Source organism: Patagioenas fasciata, chromosome 24 (genome assembly GCF_037038585.1).
Source record: "Patagioenas fasciata isolate bPatFas1 chromosome 24, bPatFas1.hap1, whole genome shotgun sequence".
NCBI lineage: Eukaryota > Metazoa > Chordata > Aves > Columbiformes > Columbidae > Patagioenas > Patagioenas fasciata.
In genome coordinates, this window is record NC_092543.1 from 2727434 (window position 1) to 2745139 (window position 17706).

The 17706-nt window shown below is 49.7% G+C and overlaps 2 protein-coding genes across 2 annotated transcripts; one reads left to right on the forward strand and one right to left on the reverse strand.

The window, feature by feature from the left end:
- Positions 1-4: 4 nt before the first annotated feature.
- Positions 5-6922, reverse strand: EI24 (EI24 autophagy associated transmembrane protein). The gene is made up of 11 exons (XM_065855654.2): positions 6825-6922; positions 5672-5819; positions 4223-4368; positions 3462-3522; positions 2845-2911; positions 2634-2758; positions 2334-2453; positions 1695-1806; positions 1510-1621; positions 856-930; positions 5-766 (listed from the first exon to the last, which is right to left on the reverse strand). The coding sequence occupies exons 2-11, from the start codon at positions 5711-5713 to the stop codon at positions 619-621; spliced, it is 1008 nt and encodes a 335-aa protein (XP_065711726.1). The 5' UTR covers positions 5714-5819; positions 6825-6922; the 3' UTR covers positions 5-618.
- Positions 6923-15057: 8135 nt separating this feature from the next.
- On the forward strand, positions 15058-17045 carry LOC136111540 (TLC domain-containing protein 5-like). The gene is made up of 2 exons (XM_065855805.2): positions 15058-15274; positions 16507-17045. The coding sequence occupies exons 1-2, from the start codon at positions 15079-15081 to the stop codon at positions 17043-17045; spliced, it is 735 nt and encodes a 244-aa protein (XP_065711877.1). The 5' UTR covers positions 15058-15078.
- The last annotated feature ends 661 nt before the right edge of the window (positions 17046-17706 follow it).

The window sequence follows — 17706 nt, forward strand, 5'->3', positions numbered from 1 at the left end:
TTGCCATTGGCCGCCGGCGACGCCACTCCAAATCTCTTAGCGCTCATTGGCTATAACGCCGCGAACTCAGCCCAAGCTGGCCGCGCACGGCGCTTTCCTGTTGGCGGAACGCTGGATGGGCGGGGTCGGCGGAGAGCGAGCCGTAACGTGTCCGTTCCCGCTTGCGGGGGGTGTGGCGACGCGGATCACGTGGGCGGATGCGGAAGCGGGACGTTCACGCCACGTGGGTGGTGCCACGTGGGCGGGGCCGGGGAGGGGTCCCTCGTCCCCAAACCCGGTGACAACGATCGCGACCCCGCGCGGGGAGAGAAGCGCAGGCGCAGGACGGCTGCAAACCGTGATTGCTCCTTTAATGTTTTTCAGTGTGAAAATCCTAGAGAAAAGTTGATAAACCCGCCCCCCCCCTCAAAAAAAAAACAATAAAAGGGGTTTTTTGTGTGTTTTTTTAAAGTCACCGGTTACCCCCCTGACCCCACATGCACAGGGAGAGGAAACTGTGGCAAGAACTCCCCAAAAATACACCCCCCCACACCTGAGTCGGGGGACGCTAAAAAACACGCGCAAGGTGTTAAAAATCCGGGTTTTCTCCCCAAATTTCACCCGGGGTTTGGTCGCTGCTCAGGTGTGTTTGGCAGGGGAGGAGGAGGAGGAGGAGGAGGAGGAGGAGGAGGAAGCAGCGCCCAGGGCCGACTGCAGGTAAACAGTTTTGTGGAAGAGCCGGTTGCTCAGGAAAACCACCAAGGAGAAGAGACGGAGCTGGAAGTGGCTGCAAGGGAAGAGAAAATATAATACAAACCCTCCCCCGCGGGGTTTTTTTGGGGAAAATGGGGGTTTGGGGGGTTCTGAGGTACTCACTAGGTTTTGCCGGGGGTTCTGGCTTCGTTGGCGCTGATGATGAAGAGGGGGAAGAGGATGGAGAAGAGGCAACCGCTGGAAGGGAAAAAATAGTGAGGAGAGACAACGGGGGAAAGGGGGGAAAAGCAATGGGGGAAATAAAAAGGAGAATAAAAAGTAAACAAAGAGGAGGGGGGGAGAAAAAGAGGAGGGGGAAAAGGGGGAGAAAAAGAGGAGGGGGAAAAGGGGGAGAAAAAGAGGAGGGGGAAAAGGGGGAGAAAAAGAGGAGGGGGAAAAGGGGGAGAAAAAGAGGAGGGGGAAAAGGGGGAGAAAAAGAGGAGGGGAGAAGAAGAGGGGGGGAAAAGGGGGAGAAGAAGAGGAGGGGGAAAAGGGGGAGAAGAAGAGGAGGGGGAAAAGTGGGAGAAAAAGAGGAGGGGGAAAAGTGGGAGAAAAAGAGGAGGGGGAAAAGGGGGAGAAAAAGAGGAGGGGGAAAAGGGGGAGAAGAAGAGGAGGGGGAAAAGGGGGAGAAGAAGAGGAGGGGGAAAAGGGGGAGAAAAAGTAAAAAGAAAAAAATAATAAAAAGGGGAAAAGAGGAAAAAAGGGAGAAGGGAGAATAGCATAAAACTAATGGAATACCAATGAAATGTGTCCCCGTATCACGGGCGCGGTGCTCACCTGACGATGTAGGAGGACTGCGTGGCGGTGAGGAACGCCAGCGGCAGCCCGAACCCGAAGTAGTAGGGCCAGTTCCTCTCGATGTTGGACAAACGCTGGTGCATCTCCAGGCCTGGAAAAACACCCAGCTCACCAACCTGGGACGCAGCGGGGAGAGAAACCCAACCAGGGGAAACGCGGCTGACCTTTGTTGAACCAGCGGTACTCGAAGCAGTAGAGCGAGTAGAGCAGCGACATGTGCAGGAGGCTGACGAGCTGCCCCACCACGTCGATGGGGAACAGGCTGACGATCATCCCCTGGTGCCGGAATAACCGAGAGGGGAGACGAGAAACAGGAGAACCAGGAGAAAAGGGAAAGGAAAGGAGAGGAACAAAAGGGACAGGAGAGAGAAGGAAAAAGGGGCAAAAGGAAAAAGGGGCAAAAGGAAAAAGGGGCAAAAGGAAAAAGGGGCAAAAGGAAAAAGGGGCAAAAGGAAAAAGGGGCAAAAGGAAAAGGAAAAAGGGGCAAAAGGAAAAGGAAAAAGGGGCAAAAGGAAAAGGAAAAAGGGGCAAAAGGAAAAGGAAAAAGGGGCAAAAGGGAAAGGAAAGAGAACAAAGAACCAAAAGCACCAAGAGAGGAAGAAAAAGCACCAAGAGAGGAGAACCAAAAGGTAAAGAAACACAAAAGAAAGGAAGAGGAAATGAAATGAGGAGGAAATGAAGGAGAAAGAGGGGGAGAAAAAGAAAGTAGCAGGTGAGAGAGGGGGATCTGGGTTTCGGGTGGGATGGGAGATGCCGATTTTTTGGTGTGCGACTCTCAAAAATGAAAATAACCCAAAGCTCACCTGGATGAGGAAAAGCGCCTGCAGGAGGAGGTTGAACAGCATGTCGGCGATGATTTTGCTGACGCTGGGGAAGGGGTGAGGCTTCCTGCCCGAGACTTCGAACGCTAGATCTGCGATGTCCTGAAAAAAAGGAGAAACAGGGCGCGAGGGTGATGAAATTTGGAAAAGAAAAGGGGGTTTGAGGGAAACGGGGTTCAAAAGGAGCTGCGATGATGTTACCGCCCTCAAATTTTTGGGGTGGGGTTTTATTTTGTGCCAAAATCGCCGATGGCGCCTTAACGATGGAATGATTCTCGTCACCTGGAACCAGATGGCGTTGACGACTTTGCTGAGCACGAAGAGCGGCAGGACCCAGAGCGCGCTGAAGATGGAGGTGAGCAGGAACTCCAGCCAGGCCCAGACGTCGCCGTGCAGGGACGGGTCACCTGGGGACAGGGACAGGACACGGGAGGGATGTCGAACCGTGGCACCAAAGGCTTGGGAGGTGCTGGGCAGCAGGACAGGGACTCACCGATGATCTGCGCCGTCACCGACTGGAGGACGGGGATAAATACGCGGTAAAACAAGAAGAGACTAAGCTGTGGGGGAATAAGAGAGAAGAAACGGGGGGGAGAGAGAAAAAAAAAGGTAAAAAGAAATGAGTAAAAAGGTAAAAAAGGTAAAAAAAGTAACAAGAAAAGAGAGAAGAGAGAGAGTAAAAAAACCAACTTCTCAGTGAGGTTTGCACCATCATTTCTTGTGCCCCCAATCTCCTCCATGTAGCCAAAAATCAACACTAACACTTTGTTTTGACCATTTCCGCACCGATTCCTCACACCCTGATTTACTTTAGCAGACAAAACGACACTGGGGACCCATCAGGTTGCTCCATTAAGGGTTAAACCTCACAAAACACCTGTGGGAAGGTCAGAGCTGCGGAAACGTCTTGAAAATATCAATATTTAATTCAGTAAAACGATAATACGCAAGGGAGCAGAATATGCAGGTGAAAGACTCGAAAAATCCCATAAAATCCCTTAAAATCCAGAATGGGGAGTGGGAACTCGGTGGCTCTGGTCAGTCCCCACGTCACCGACAGCGCGCAAAGGGGTTTTAATGTAGAAAATAATAAAAAGAACATTTTCTTACCCAAAACACGCCTCCGTTCCAGGCACAGCACTGAAATATCCGGCTCACTATCCGGGGTTCGCTGCGGAGGAGCAGGAGAGATGCATTAAGGTCCCCACGCCTGGATGAATGTCCCCAAACAAGTGACAACTGCTTCTCTTCCCTATTTTGGGCACTCGGAAGCGTCGCAGAAACCGGCTCGAGGCTGGTGACGCACCAAATTTTATCCAAATTGGGGAAATTCTGGAGGAATTCCTGGTGCCCGCACACAATCTCTAGATTTACCTCAATCTTTTTAATTCCCCATTTCTGCACTAAAATAGCAAAAAAAAGAGCATTTTTTTCCCAGATTTTTAAGCGTTTATTTGAGATCTCAGGCTGCCACCACCACTGGGATCTTTGAGCGCTCCGGAAAAGAAACCCCAAAATCCACGTTCTTGTCGCTCCATCCCCTCTACTATTATTTCAAATTAATTACACACTCATCGCTGTTCAACAATATAAAAAGTTTGACTTTCCTGTCGTGAAAATAATTCCAGTTTTGTTACAAAGAGTGGAAAGAGGGAATTTTAGATCACATTTAATGTGTCGCTTCAGTGCAACTGGGTTTGCAAATCTAAGTTCTGCTTTTGCTGGGTCGCGACAGTTGTGACAAATATTTATACGATCGTCCCAAGCGCGGGCAACAATAAGGGCTTTATTTCTTAAACCCCACTTAGCTAAACCTCCCTTTGAGCCTGAGGATGGATATTTAGGAAAAAAGTAGGAGTGCAAGGACTCACTTTTCTTGTTTTCGCTCTTCCAGGTGGAACCTGCGCTGGGCGAGCGCGCTGTTCGCTCGCCGCCGCCGCTGCTCTTCCCTCTTCTGCTGGATCCGCGCGTCCAGTTTCGAGATGGTGCAGATGCCCCAGACGGAATCCTTGATTCCCTGGGGAATTTTTTAGAAAATGTGTCATTTCTCATCAATTCTCTGCTGTTTATAAGGCAAAGAGTCTCATCTCTCACAGCCTTATTTCTTTAAAAGTCCTCATGTTGGAAACATCCTCACCAAAATAAAAAAAGAACCCAGAAATCTTTGCCTCACTCAATTAAAAAAGTAACTCCTAATACTTCACAAGCAGTGATTTCCAGCTGCAAAAATATATCGTAGCCATTATTATCACAATTTAATTTCAAAATAAAAGATGATGAGGACGCTACTGTGAGCCAGGACAGCGGCACAACACACACGACAGTTTGAGATACAGAGTTTTTGGATCCGACCAGGATAAATTTCTATACCAAACGTGTCTGAAACAGCAAATCATCCTGCTGCAGATACCTAACAAGGTGGAAATTAATAAATTACACGGGCTGCGAGAGCATCGTGAAGCGTCACAAGTCACAGAATCACAGCATGGACTGGGTTGGAAAGCCCTCAGAGCTCATCCAGTCCAACCCTTGGTCCAACTCCAGTCCATTACCAGATCATGGCACTAAGTGCCATGGCCAATCCCAGTTTAAAACCCTCCAGGGCCGGTGAGTCCAGCACCTCCCTGGGCAGCCATTCCAGTGCTGACCACTCTCTCTGCACAGAATTGCTTTCTAATCTCCAGCCTCAATTTCCCCTGGCAGAGTTGAAGCCCCTGCCCCCTTGTCCTGTTGCTGACTGCCTGGGAGAAGAGCCCAATCTCCCCTGGCTAGAACTGCCCTTCAGGTCGTTCTAGAGAGTGCTGAGTTCACCTCTAAGCCTCCTCTGCTCCAGACTGAACAAGCCCAGCTCCCTCAGCCTCTCCCCATAGGGCTTGTGCTCAAGTCCCTTCCCCAGTCTCATTGCTCTTCTCTGGACCCGCTCCAGCACTTCAATCTCTTTCCTGAGCTGAGGGGCCCAGAACTGAACACAACACTCCAGGTGTGGCCTCCCCAGTGCAGAGCACAGGGGCAGGATCACTGCCCTTGTCCTGTTAACCACGCCAGTTTGGATACAGCCCTCCTGCTTCAGATCGCAGCGAGCACACCACAGATTTTTCATTTGAAACCCAACAATTTTTTTCGAAACAATTTAATTCTGAAAACAATTTATTTTTTAGCATCACGTCGCAAATGTTTTTAAGCCCTGTATTTACACCCAGGACATGAGGCGCAGCGGGCACACCGAGTTCGCACTAAGATTTATTGCCGTGGGGTATAAATTAAGGGAATGGGAGCGGTCGGTGCGATAAACGAGTCGAGCCGACAAACGTGGGACTCACCCTGACGAGGTCGTGCAGGAAGGTTTTCACACTGTCCGCCATCTCGCCTCCGGCATCACCTCGGCGTTCCCAAACTATCAGCTACGGGGAGAGGGGAAAAGCCGAACCCAAACCTCTCGCATCCTGGAGAGATGGGAAACGATGGAGCCTGCGGAGAGAGAGAGAAAACACAGGGCGTAAGGAAAAAGATAAATGATAAATCACCGGCTAATAAAACTCACGGAGGTTTTCTGGGATTGAAAACGCTCTTTTTCTCCTTGGAGCGACTGGCAGCTCTGCTGTCGCAAGCCCCAACATGTCAGCGTTGCTGTTGTTCTAACACGCAAACAATTAACAATAATCTAAAAATAAAGGTTGTATTTTGGTTACTCCAAAACCTGCCAGGGTTTGAACTGCGCTCCTGCGAATGTCAGCTGAAGCCGAACTGGCCTCCAACTTTATTAACGTTGAGTTAATCAGCGGTACTTTCAACCCAAAATCAGCGTGGAGGTCTTTTTGCTTTAGCCAGGTGTCCAGGGTCCACAGAAAGAAAGGCAAAGAAAGGCAAAAACGAGGGTTTTTGTTGTTCTAGGCAGCCATGCTTCGGGCTTGGAAACATCTGCCTTAAATACAAGATTCTGGCGATTTATTTTTATCTAAAAGACCTTAGTGTTTCCCTATGGATCCCAAATTACCACAGGTACCTCAGCGCTGCCCCCACAATGGCCCCAAAACTACCTCAGGGTCGCCCCACGGATCCCGAATCAGCTCAAGGCCGCCTCCACGAAGCCCACAGGTGCTCAGGGCTGCTCCACGGGGGCCCTGAGGCCCCAAATCACCGCAGGGTTGTCCCCACAGGTACCTCAGGTGGGTCCATAAATCACCTCAGGGCCGCCGAATCACCCTCGGGCCCCCAAATTATCTCCAAGCTGCCCAAAATCCCCTCAGGGTTTCCCCACGAATCCCTCGGGGCCCAAAATTACTTCAGGGCTTCCCCCCACAACCCAAAATTACCCCAGCGCTGCCCCCGGATCCCTTCAGGCCCGCGGTTACCTCAGGGCCGCCCCCGCAGCTCCCGGGGGAAACCCCCAGCCTCCCGCGAGGGGCCCGCAGGTACCTCGGTGTTACCCCCCGGCCCCGGGGCCACCCCCGGGCTGTCCCCGCGGTCACTCACCGGCCGGGTCACGGCGGGTCGGGCGGCCCAGCTCCCGGCGGCCCGGCCGGCCGCTCACTGCGCAGGCGCGGGGCCACGCCCATCTACGCATGCGTGACTCCACCCATTTGTAGCCCCGCCTGGCACGCACGGGGACACTCCCCTTACGCACGCGAGGGCCCGCCCTTCGGGCTCAGCGCCCGAACGCGGGCGCGCATGCGCAGTAGTGGCGCTGGAGGGCCCGGAAGAGGCGGGCAGGGACGGGCAGAGTACAAGGGAGCTGGACAGAGACCGACAGACCTCGAGAAAGCCTGACAAAGCCCAACAGAGACTGACGTGGCCCGACAAAGCCCGATAGAGCCCGAAAGGGACTGAGAGAACCTGGCATGGCCCGAAAGAGCCTGACAGAGCCCAACAAAGTCCTGCAGAGCCCAGCAGAACCTGACAGGGCCCAACAGAGCCCAAAAGGGACCGAGAGAGCCTGACATGGCCTGAAGGAGCCTGACAGAGCCCAACTAGGCTTGACAAAGCCCAGCAGAGCCTGACACGGCCTGACAGGGCTCAACAAACCTGACAAAGCCTGACAGAGACCAGCAAAGCCCAACAGGGCCCAACAGAGCTTGACAGGGCCTGAGAAAGACCAACAGACCCCAACAAAGCCTGACAAAGTCCAACAGAGATTGACAGGGCCCGACAGAGACGGAAAGGGACTGAGAGAGCCTAACTAGGCTTGACAAAGCCCAACAGAGCCTGACACGGCCTGACAGAGCCCGACAGGGCTGACAGGGCCCAGAAAAGCCAGACAAAGACTGACAGGGCATGACAGAGCCCAAAAGGGACCAAGAGAGCCCGACACAGCCCAGAAGAGGCTGACAGAGCCTGACTAGGCTTGGCAAAGCCTGACAGAGCCTGACAGAGCCCAACAGGGCCTGACAAACCCAACAAAGCCCAACAGGGCCCAAAAAAGCTCAGCAAAGGCCGACAGAGCCCAAGAGGGACCAAGAGAGCCAGACATGGCCTGAAAGAGCCCGACTGAGCCCAGCTAGGCTTGACAAAGCCTGACAGAGCCTGACATGGCCTGACAGAGCCCAACAGGGCCCAAAAAATCCGACAAAGCCCAACAGGGCCTGATAGAGCCTTAGAGGGCCTGACAGAGCTCGACAGGGCCCGACAAAGCCTGACAGAGTCCAAAAGGGCATGAAAAAGCCTGACAGAGCCCGTGATACACTGTTTAGTCACCAAATTACTGTATAGCCAGCAATGTGTTGTGTGGTGTAGCCCAATAACGGTTAAGGATGTAACAGCTTAACTAACAAAGACAAGAGCCCAGCTGCATCCTTGGTGGACACAGGAGGAGGACAACCCAGTTATAACCAGCTCAGCAGTCCGGGCTTCGGCCAACTCAACATACCAGCCCAAAAGTAAAAAGTGCACAGCGAGGGAGACTGCGAGCCTTCATCCAAAAGACCCTGGCCCACGAGCACCAGCTGGCAGCGCACATACACCAAGAGGAGGAGCCCTGTGGTTATAATCCCCACTCCTGTTCCTGGGACTAATTGTACTAATCTGAGGAGTTGAGTTGAGGGCAAAGAATGAGGAGTTGAGTTGAGTTGGGGGCAGAGTTGGATTGGGAGTAAAGAATGAGGAGTTGGGGGCAAAGAGTTGAGGAGCTGGGAGCAAAGATTGAGTTGAGTTTGAGGCAAAGAACAAGGAGTTGAGTTGGGTTGAGTTGAGTTGAGTTGAGTTAAGTTGAGTTGAGTTGAGTTGAGTTGAGTTGAGTTAGGGGCAGAGAATGAGGAGTTGAGTTGGGGGCAAAGAGTTGAGTTGGGGGCGAAGAATGAGGAGTTGAGGGCAATGAGTTGAGTTGGGAGCAAAGAATGAGGAGTTGAGGGCAAAGAGTGAGTAAATTTGAGTTGAGTTGGGGACAAAATGTTGAGGGAAAAAAGCAAGAAGTCTGGGGCAAAGAGTTGAGTTGAGCTGGGAACAAATTGCTGAGTTGGCAGTAAAGAGCGAGTGGAAAAGCTTCCCCCCAAGCAATGATTCGTGTGCTACTAAGATCAAAGAAAGAGGTGCTTTATGCAATAACAGAACCAGGTACTGTGACTCATCTCCCACTGAGTCCATGAGACTTGATGTTGGATCAGAGGTTCCCAGAACGTAATCTCTCACTGAAATATTGATTTGGTGACTGGTGAGAGAGGTTGGATTGAGGGGTTCTACATGCTGACCAAAACAAGATGGGAAAAAGGTGGGAGGATACTGCAGGGTTTGCTGGAAAAGGAAGCAGGATGGCACATTCAACATCCCAACTTGAATGTAATCTCACACCTGCACTTACAGAACATTTGTTTTTATTTGATTAATGAAAGCTATAGAAAGAAAAGGCATGCTTCCCGGAAGGTACAGGTCAGCTCAGTTGTAGGATACTTTATCCAAGTAGTGGTGCTATCCCAAAATTTCTCACCCTGAGACTGGCAGATAAAAGCTTTCCAAAGTTAACGGAGGAGCAATCAGCATTCCACGAAATGAGAGTTAGATACACTCACGTGAGTTAAGTTGTTAACTCTGAAACCTAATGGCAACCATTCACATACCAGTTTGTTGTTTGACATCTGTGCAGAAATGCAGAATACACTTCAGTGGTCCTAGCTGTCCTTCTCTTGAAGAAAAGCTGCCAAATTAATGTGTACTGCGATTAAGTTACGAAAGACATACCCATCATTAACCAATTGACATGATCAATGCTTTCTGACCACCTGCAAAACAAGGGGTTATTCTTCAAGTTTTAGATCCTTCTACACGACAAGAGGGAGACAGAAGATTGAGTGACACATTGTTTAGAAGCAGAGTGCTTAGTTTATATTTAACTAATAATTAATAGGTGTCTTGTGAGTAAGAAACGAAATAACTAACATTAATTATTAGTATAGATCTATTTTCAAAACTTGAGTGGGAGGGAGAGCCCATATTCGCAAGCAAGGTTTTATCTCAAAATCTGGGTTTTGGAATCATCCATCAGAAGGCAGGAAAACATCGCAGGGAGCTCAGTCACTGCTTGCGCAGCGCATTTGGTCGTCATTCACAAACCCAGAATGCTGCTTGCAAGCCGTGGATGTTTAAAGGAGTAGCTTTGGTGAGTAGTTCTCCTTTGCTCATCAGTTGTTCTGAACAACACAACGTGTTGCCTGTAGTTAAAGTACCACGGTTGGACAACCAATGCCCCAGGCTCACTTTGATGGCAGCCACCAAATTACTCATTGTCACCTGAGAGTTCTCACCCGCCAAGAACTCCCTGAAGGAAAAGGGATTGGTTGTGCCCAAGACCAGAAGGAGCTGGGAGTTCCTGACCAGTAACATCCAGTCTGAAACATCCGAAGGACAATGGCTCCTATAACACTCATTCTGATTTCTTCGCACGGCCCTGGATCTGAGAACAGTGCTTTTACAATAGAGTATGAATAGAAATGTCTGTGGGACCCTCAGATGTAGATACAAGTCTGCCTGGGAGGCAGCACACTGTAAAGGGGATGTGAAAGGAGTGACATTTTGCGATCTGTACCCTCATGGTGACAACTGCTTACGCTTTGCTTCTGTTTCTCTGTAGGTCTCTACCTCAGGGTCCTTGGGGCCTCCCTCAATCCGGTGCCTGGGACTGGTAAGCCCCATTCCTCCCCTCCTTCCTCTCCTCTTGCTCTCTCCTTGGTTTCTAGCTCACATTTGCAGGCCACTCTTAATAAGATCCTTGGGTTTGGCCAGGGAAAGTATCCTTGTATAACTGGTGTCCAAGGAATAAGAGCAGCAGAGTCTTGGATTCTTCTCTCCCTGATAACCACTCACTCCCAAGTCTGTATTTTAGAACTTCAGTAGCCAACTTTCAGGAGACAATTTTTTCAACAAAATCTGTTGTGATTTAAAAACCATTTTATGTTGAGAAAACAAGAAATGTAGACGGGAAGTATTAAGCTAACTTTCCCGACTGCTATGGCCCTTTTCTTACCTGCTCGGAGGGTTGATTGTTCTCCATTGCCTCCCAACTATGTTCACATGAAAATTTCAATTCTGTCGTAGGTTTTTAAAAAATATCCATCCAGAAAACTAAAGCAAAGCATTGACATGTACTGAGGTACAGGTGAAGCGCGTGGGAGAGGAATTTCCTCTGCTGTCTGTGCCCGGGATGGCACCAGGGTGAGCCAGCGCGCGGTGGTGACTCAGCCGCCCCTGCCAGGAGGATGGAGAACTAAACAATCCGTATTTTTCATCCCGCCTGAGTGGTCACCGATTGTGCTGCAACACATAAAGGCAGCGGAATGTGGATTCTGATCAATAGTTTTACAATCCTTATTCAAACTGGTTCCATATGAAAAATATGCTCAAGTGACGTGAAGGGATTATAGCTCCAGTCTCTCCCTCCTAAAACACAGACCTTCGTAAAATCTATATTCTACATATGGAAACAATGGCACACATCTGAGACAATGACTCTTTTACTTTTTTCTTCTTATTTTTGTTTATTTATTTATTTTATCTATTATATCTGTATGTCCTTAGGTCACTGGTTTGATTCCAGCTCGAAGGATAAGAGAAAGGGTGACAGATCATGTAAGGTTTAGCAGATAGGAAGAGTTAATACACATCTGTACCTTTGGGACACTATCTTATTTTAATTCATGCATGACCTTGGACAAATCACTTAATCCCCATTAGGCGATGGTGACGGTAAATCCTTCCCTTCTCCCCGTCCTCAGCCACAGCTGATTCTGCTGCCAGCATAGAAGACGTTACACTGTATTACACTGCATTACACTGACCCGCGGTGAAGCTCTGGTTTCCAGCTTGTTTCTATTGTGAAAAAATTGGAGTTATTTCACAGATTATAAGCAATTATTTGAAAGCTCAGAAGTGACCATTCTGGTTGCCTTCATTGCCCTAATCTGCAAATTTTACCCAGTTATTCCTGCGTAGTTCCTAACACTTCCGTGCAAGGCCTTCAGTAGCTAAGCTTAAATTCAGGCTGAGTTTTACGGATCCCAGCAGCTTGAGACAGAGTTGCAGTGGGAGCCCCTGTCTCTGTGCTGGGGGTTCCTGCCCGTGGAGCCTCTGCAGGAGCAGGCAGCAAAATGCTGGCAAAAGAGAGACAATCAGAAAGTTTTAACTCTAGTATAAGAGCAAGCTATGACCTACAATCTAACTAAAAACTTATTTGAGTGTATTATCAGAGATTTTTTACCCCAGGTTCCAGTATGAGTTGGGAACGAGCTGTTGGAGAGCAGTGTGAGGGAAAGGGACCTGGGGGTCCTGGGGACAGCAGGGTGACCATGAGCCAGCACTGGGCCCTTGTGGCCAGGAAGCCAATGGGACCTGGGGTGGGTTAGAAGGGGGTGGTCAGTAGGTCAGAGAGGTTCTCCTGCCCCTCTGCTCTGCTCTGGGGAGACCACACCTGGAATATTGTGTCCGGTTGTGGCCCCTCAGCTCCAGAAGGACAGGGAACTGCTGCAGAGAGTCCAGCGCAGCCACCAAGATGCTGAAGGGAGTGGAGCATCTCCCGTGTGAGGAAAGGCTGAGGGAGCTGGGGCTCTGGAGCTGGAGAAGAGGAGACTGAGGGGGGACTCATTCCTGGGGATCAATATGGAAAGGGGCAGTGTCAGGAGGATGGAGCCAGGCTCTTCTGGATGACACCCAGTGACAGGACAAGGGGCAATGGGTGCAAACTGGAACACAGGAGGTTCCACTGCAAGAGGAGAAGCAACTTGTTGGGGGTGAGGGTGGCAGAGCCTGGCCCAGGCTGCCCAGGGAGGTTGTGGAGTCTCCTGCTCTGCAGACATTCAAACCCGCCTGGACCCCTTCCTGTGGAACCTCAGCTGGGTGTTCCTGCTCCATGGGGGATTGCACTGGATGAGCTTTCCAGGGCCCTTCCAGTCTCTGACACTCTGTAATTCTGTGATTTCAAGCTTCCTCTGGGGTGCAGCACACACAGCACAGGCCTGTTGAGAATGAGGCGTCTCATGTTCTGAGCGATTAGTTTCCCTCCCAGAATCGAGCTGTTTGGCTTGTTTGGGACACACAATCTCCTTTAGATAAATTTTAGAGCAAATAGAATAGCCATAAATTACACGGTACCGGCGCCGAGTTTACCATCAGGGCTTGGAGGAAGCTCAGCCCTTTCCTGGTTACTCACTCCCTTGCTCACTCGTCCTGTTCTGCGTGTTGTGTGTCACACGTCCCCGTGCGTCCCGCACCCCTCCCGGCTCCAGACCCAAAACGTCCCCATCGACTCCTGGCTCAGCCTCCCCTCCTGTAACTGCAACATTGGCCGTTTCCTCAAAACTAACTCACAGTAGTTCTCTAGCAGCTTAGTAAAGAATTACTACCACTTGTAGAGTTCATGCAAGTTAGGCCTGTAGTACCTATAAGACCCTTTTATTTTTAATGAGTTATTCTTTAATATTTACATAATTCTCTACATTCTTCAGTCTAAGTAAAGAAAAGTTTGATATGATCTATTATAATACTTAGTTTACCTGTTAATTCAACTGTAATTGTTGAAAGCTTAGAGCTTCATAAATAAATGAGATTATTTGTTCAAAATGCCATCAGGTCTGCTTGGCATGACATTTAAATTAAATAATGTAAATCAGTTTGACCTGTAAGTCCTTGTCATTATTTGGTGACATCTCGTACAGAATAAATAGTTTGCAGGTTGGGCAGTGTCGTGTGGAGCTTGGCAGAAAGCTGTAAAAACAAGTTATCCTTTCATTTGACACATCATTTGTAAAAATTCCTTCATTTTTCTATAATAGAGGAGCATCATTCCGTGGTCCGGAGCACATCAGCTGCCTTGGATACAGAGTTAGATGAATGAAATATGTAAACTGAGGCAGGGTTGGGTGGTCTGTAAATCCTGAAGTACCGATCACTGGGGAACAGGGGAGGGAAATTGCGGCCGGGATTTGGAGGGGGGATATAAACAGGGGCTTTTTGCCTTATTCTGTGTGCCAACCTTTAGGTAGAACACCCAGTCTTGCAAAATCATTATTAAAATCTGCTTTTTTATAATAACAGAAGGACAAAAGCGCCTTCCCCCGTATCAGATCCGCCTTTATTCTTCACTTTATTCTCCTCCATCAGAGAACCGACCAGCGCCCGCGGCCCCGCTCGCATCAGCGCTGCACGGGAGCTCAGGCGTGACGTCGGAGATCAGCAGAGAGGTGACTACAATGAAACTTGCTCTCTGCAAACGCGTTGGTGGCCGCTGGCTCTTCTCGCGACGTGCCTGCGCTTGTGCGCACAAATATTCAGCCAAATTAAAGTCTTACAGGACTTATGGCGGGCAGGGCTGAGGCTGGATGGAGGTACCTGCGGCGATGGAGCGATTCACACGGACGCAGACAGACGCGCAGACACAGAGTTCTTGGCAGCAGCAAGCGCAGAGCTGAGCAGACTTTTATTAACAGTCCTCAATTTTCAGCTTTACAGGTACAGACCTGGACTAAGAGGTTAGACAGGATGTTTTCTCAGCAAATATCCCAACACACCACGCTCACGCTGTGTCTGTTTTCAGCCACGTTCCCATGCGTATCTTGTGGGCGGCGTTCCGACCCGCTCATTCACACATCACACACACGGGGGCGGTTTTCTGACCCGAGATACCGTTCTCACTGGGCTATCACTCCTTACACTCATGAAAAACATATTTCTGTATAACCTGCTCAAGGCTATTTAGCTGGAACTGCTCATCCTGCTGTTCCCACAGGTACCAGCTTGGCCGACATGCTCCGAGCGCCTGTCATTATTATTTGAGCCCATCCCCGGCGCTGTCCCCAGGTACCAGGACCCCCTCACTCCCCTGGGGTGCTGCTCGGATCTCTTGTCACCCCAGGACAGGTAAACGGGGCAGAATGGAGGGGTAGGAGGCGCTCAGCAGCACCTTGGGTGTGGGGAGAGGCGGAAAGGGGAGGGGAGCATAAAAGGCTCTCGGTGCGGGCGGCGCTGCCTTCGCCAGGGCGGGTCCCAGGTGTGCAGAGCCCAGCGGCAGCGCCGGGGTGAGGAGCTTTGCTGGGGTCTTGTTTTTCCGCACAAAAAACCATAGTGAGGAGCGGTTTGTGCTGGGGGCGTGAGGCAGCGCCGTGCTCACGGGGAGCGTGTTTTGGGTTGGTTTGATTTGCTGTTTCGGGTTTGGTTGTTTCTGTGTTGTTTGGGGGTTTCTAAGTTATTATTTCCCCCCTCTGGGGTTTCTGTGATTGGATGCTCAGCACGTCCTGGCGCTCCGTTCAGCAGGATGGTGTCCATCGCTCTGGAGGTGACGTGCAGCCTTGTTGTCTGGCTGGCCCTGTACGCCTGTTTGTGCTTCTGGAACAAACACCGATCTTACGAGTGGAGCTGCCGCTTGGTCACGCTGCTGCACGGGGTCCTTGTCACCGGCCTCTCGGGTTACGCCGCTCTCCTGGATGGCCCCTGGGCTCTGACCCACGCAGGTGCGTTTGGAGTCTCACAACGTCCTTGTCATGCCGTGTGGTTACACTTGGAGTAGGGGACTGGTTGCTTTTGCTGTCTGCTCTCTTATATTTATTCTGTTGGGACATGTTTGGGGCAGGATTTTATTTAACTCTTCTCCAGCCCTTACCACTTCCTACTACTAATGTTTGTATTCTTATATGTTTGTTTTATCCATGTACGTAATGAAAGCTCTCAGGTTGGCAGCACGAGTTTATTGCAGCATTAGGCGTAGCAACGTGTTGGTGATAGCGCTGTTCACATCTTTAAGGGTGTAGTAACTCCTGGCGTTCGGCTGCGGGGTTTTGTTTGCTGTTTTCGATCGGGAAATCTCTACCAGTTCTGCTGATGGGCTCAGGCTTCCCACCCCTGCATTTTAAAAGGGGAGCGAGAAAAAAGAGGAGCAGAAGCGTGATGGGATGGGATGGGATGGGATGGGATGGGATGGGATGGGATGGGATGGGATGGGATGGGATGGGATGGGATGGGATGACCTGCCTGGGTGTGCATGAAGGGACAACAGAACCAGACATCCCATAGGATAAGGCTGGAAACTAAAGAGCAAAGAGACATATCCAACGCCTGTGTTGCTCTATATTGTAGAAGAAAGTCTTAATGAAATGGTCTAAGGATGTAGGGAGCCACCCCGCGCTAACGCGCTCTGCTCTCTGTTTGGTTCTGGTGTGCCCACAGTTAATGGTGCAATTTAGTGAATGCTTGTAAGACACAAATTCTTACTGATTCATTCCATTTATTTCCTCTGACTTTCTAAACAACACGAGTAATTTTCAACTAAACGTTCAAAACATTTGTTCATCGTGCTTTATTCATTCTATCGATTTTCATCTTTCTTGAAGCTGGAGTTACATAAATTAATGTATTTCACACATATAGCGCATCAAATCCTCTAATGAACCATTAATAAACTATTCAACTTTTTTTCCTTTCTTATTTACACCATGCATGAACCAATTCAACATTGTCTTTTACACCATGCATGAACCAATTCAACATTGTCTTTTACACCATGCATGAACCAATTCAAAGTCGTATTTTACACCATGCATTGACCAATTCGACGTTGTATTTTACATCATGCATTTACCAATTCAAAGTTGTATTTTACATCATGCATTTACCAATTCAACGTTGTATTTTACACCATGCATTAACGAACAAATAACCCCAGGCTTATGTTCATCTTTCATTTCAGGTTCACCAAACACGTCTCTTCAGATCCACGTGCTGTCCCTGACCTTGGGTTACTTTATCTTTGACCTGGGCTGGTGCCTTTATTTCCAGACAGAGGGGGATCTAATGCTGTTCCATCACACGCTGAGCATCTGCGGCATGATCATGGTGCTGGGGCTGGGGAATTCTGCGACAGAAGTCATCGCTGTTTTATTTGTTAGCGAGATCACCAACCCGCTGCTCCAGACCCGCTGGTTCCTGCGGGAGATGGGCTGTTACTACACTGTCCTGGGAGAGCTGGTCGACTTCTTGTTTGTGTTCCTCTTCGTGGTGCTGCGGATGGGAGGAGGAGCTCTGATCATGTACGCGATGGTGACGGCCCCTGGTACCAGCTGGCTCCTCAAGGCCGGAGGCCTCGCCATGTACGTGGTGTCCTTGGGCTTCATGGTTGAAATCTGCCGCTTTGTTAAGAGGAAAATGGTGAAAAAATACCATTCCTGGACAAGGCTGAGCTGTGTGAATGCACCTGCGAAAACTAACGGGCGCTTAGCAGGTCATTAATGGTAGTCCCTTGGGCTAGGTTCCTGGCCACTGAAGGCTATTTCTGTGAAAAGAACCCCTAAAAGTGATATGGAATTGACTTTCTGGCACTGATCTGGAGAAGAATCCGCACTGGGCACACAGGAAAGCTGACAAAATCGGGGTTTGAGCAGAAATCCGAGGAGCCTGGCGTGTCTACTGAACCCTGATTCTCTGGGTTCCCCAGCAATGGCTCAGGGTGGCGATGAACTGTTGAGTCTCCAACCGATAACTGTGTGTTCTGTAATCGTTTTGGAGGTAAAAATCATTTTACGGTGTAGAGCCGGAAAAACAAATCTGACAAATCCCATCTTCCTGCCAGTGGGACCAGGAAGAGTGTGACAAAGACTTACTGAGCACCGCTCTCTCTTAAACCTGGAGCTGGACAAAACACTTGACTAAATACTTGGATGAAAAGCCTCTGAACAAGATTCAGGTGCTTGCAGGGATATAGTGGAGTGTGTGAAGTGATGGTACTTGAGGTAAGGCGATGTTTTACCTCATTGTTTTTAATAATGTGTTTTTTTAATTTAATGCTTGCGTTCAAGCAGACACTGATCTTAGAACAGCGTGACTTCACTGGGGCTGACTCTGGCCCTTGCAAACAGGAGTCAAGAATTAGACTTGTGCCAATAAACTCCAT

Bases quoted from the DNA above. Each gene is read 5' to 3' on its own strand.
- EI24 (XM_065855654.2), bottom strand. From the start codon at position 5,713: ATGGCGGACAGTGTGAAAACCTTCCTGCACGACCTCGTCAGG. The intron at 3,523-4,222 runs GTGAGTCCTTGC...GCTCCTCCGCAG, and splicing joins GAAGAGCGAAAACAAGAAAA to CGAACCCCGGATAGTGAGCC. The intron at 931-1,509 runs GTGAGCACCGCG...TTTCCCTTCCAG, and splicing joins CAGTCCTCCTACATCGTCAG to CGGTTGCCTCTTCTCCATCC.
- LOC136111540 (XM_065855805.2), top strand. From the start codon at position 15,079: ATGGTGTCCATCGCTCTGGAGGTGACGTGCAGCCTTGTTGTCTGGCTG. The intron at 15,275-16,506 runs GTGCGTTTGGAG...CTTTCATTTCAG, and splicing joins CTGGGCTCTGACCCACGCAG to GTTCACCAAACACGTCTCTT.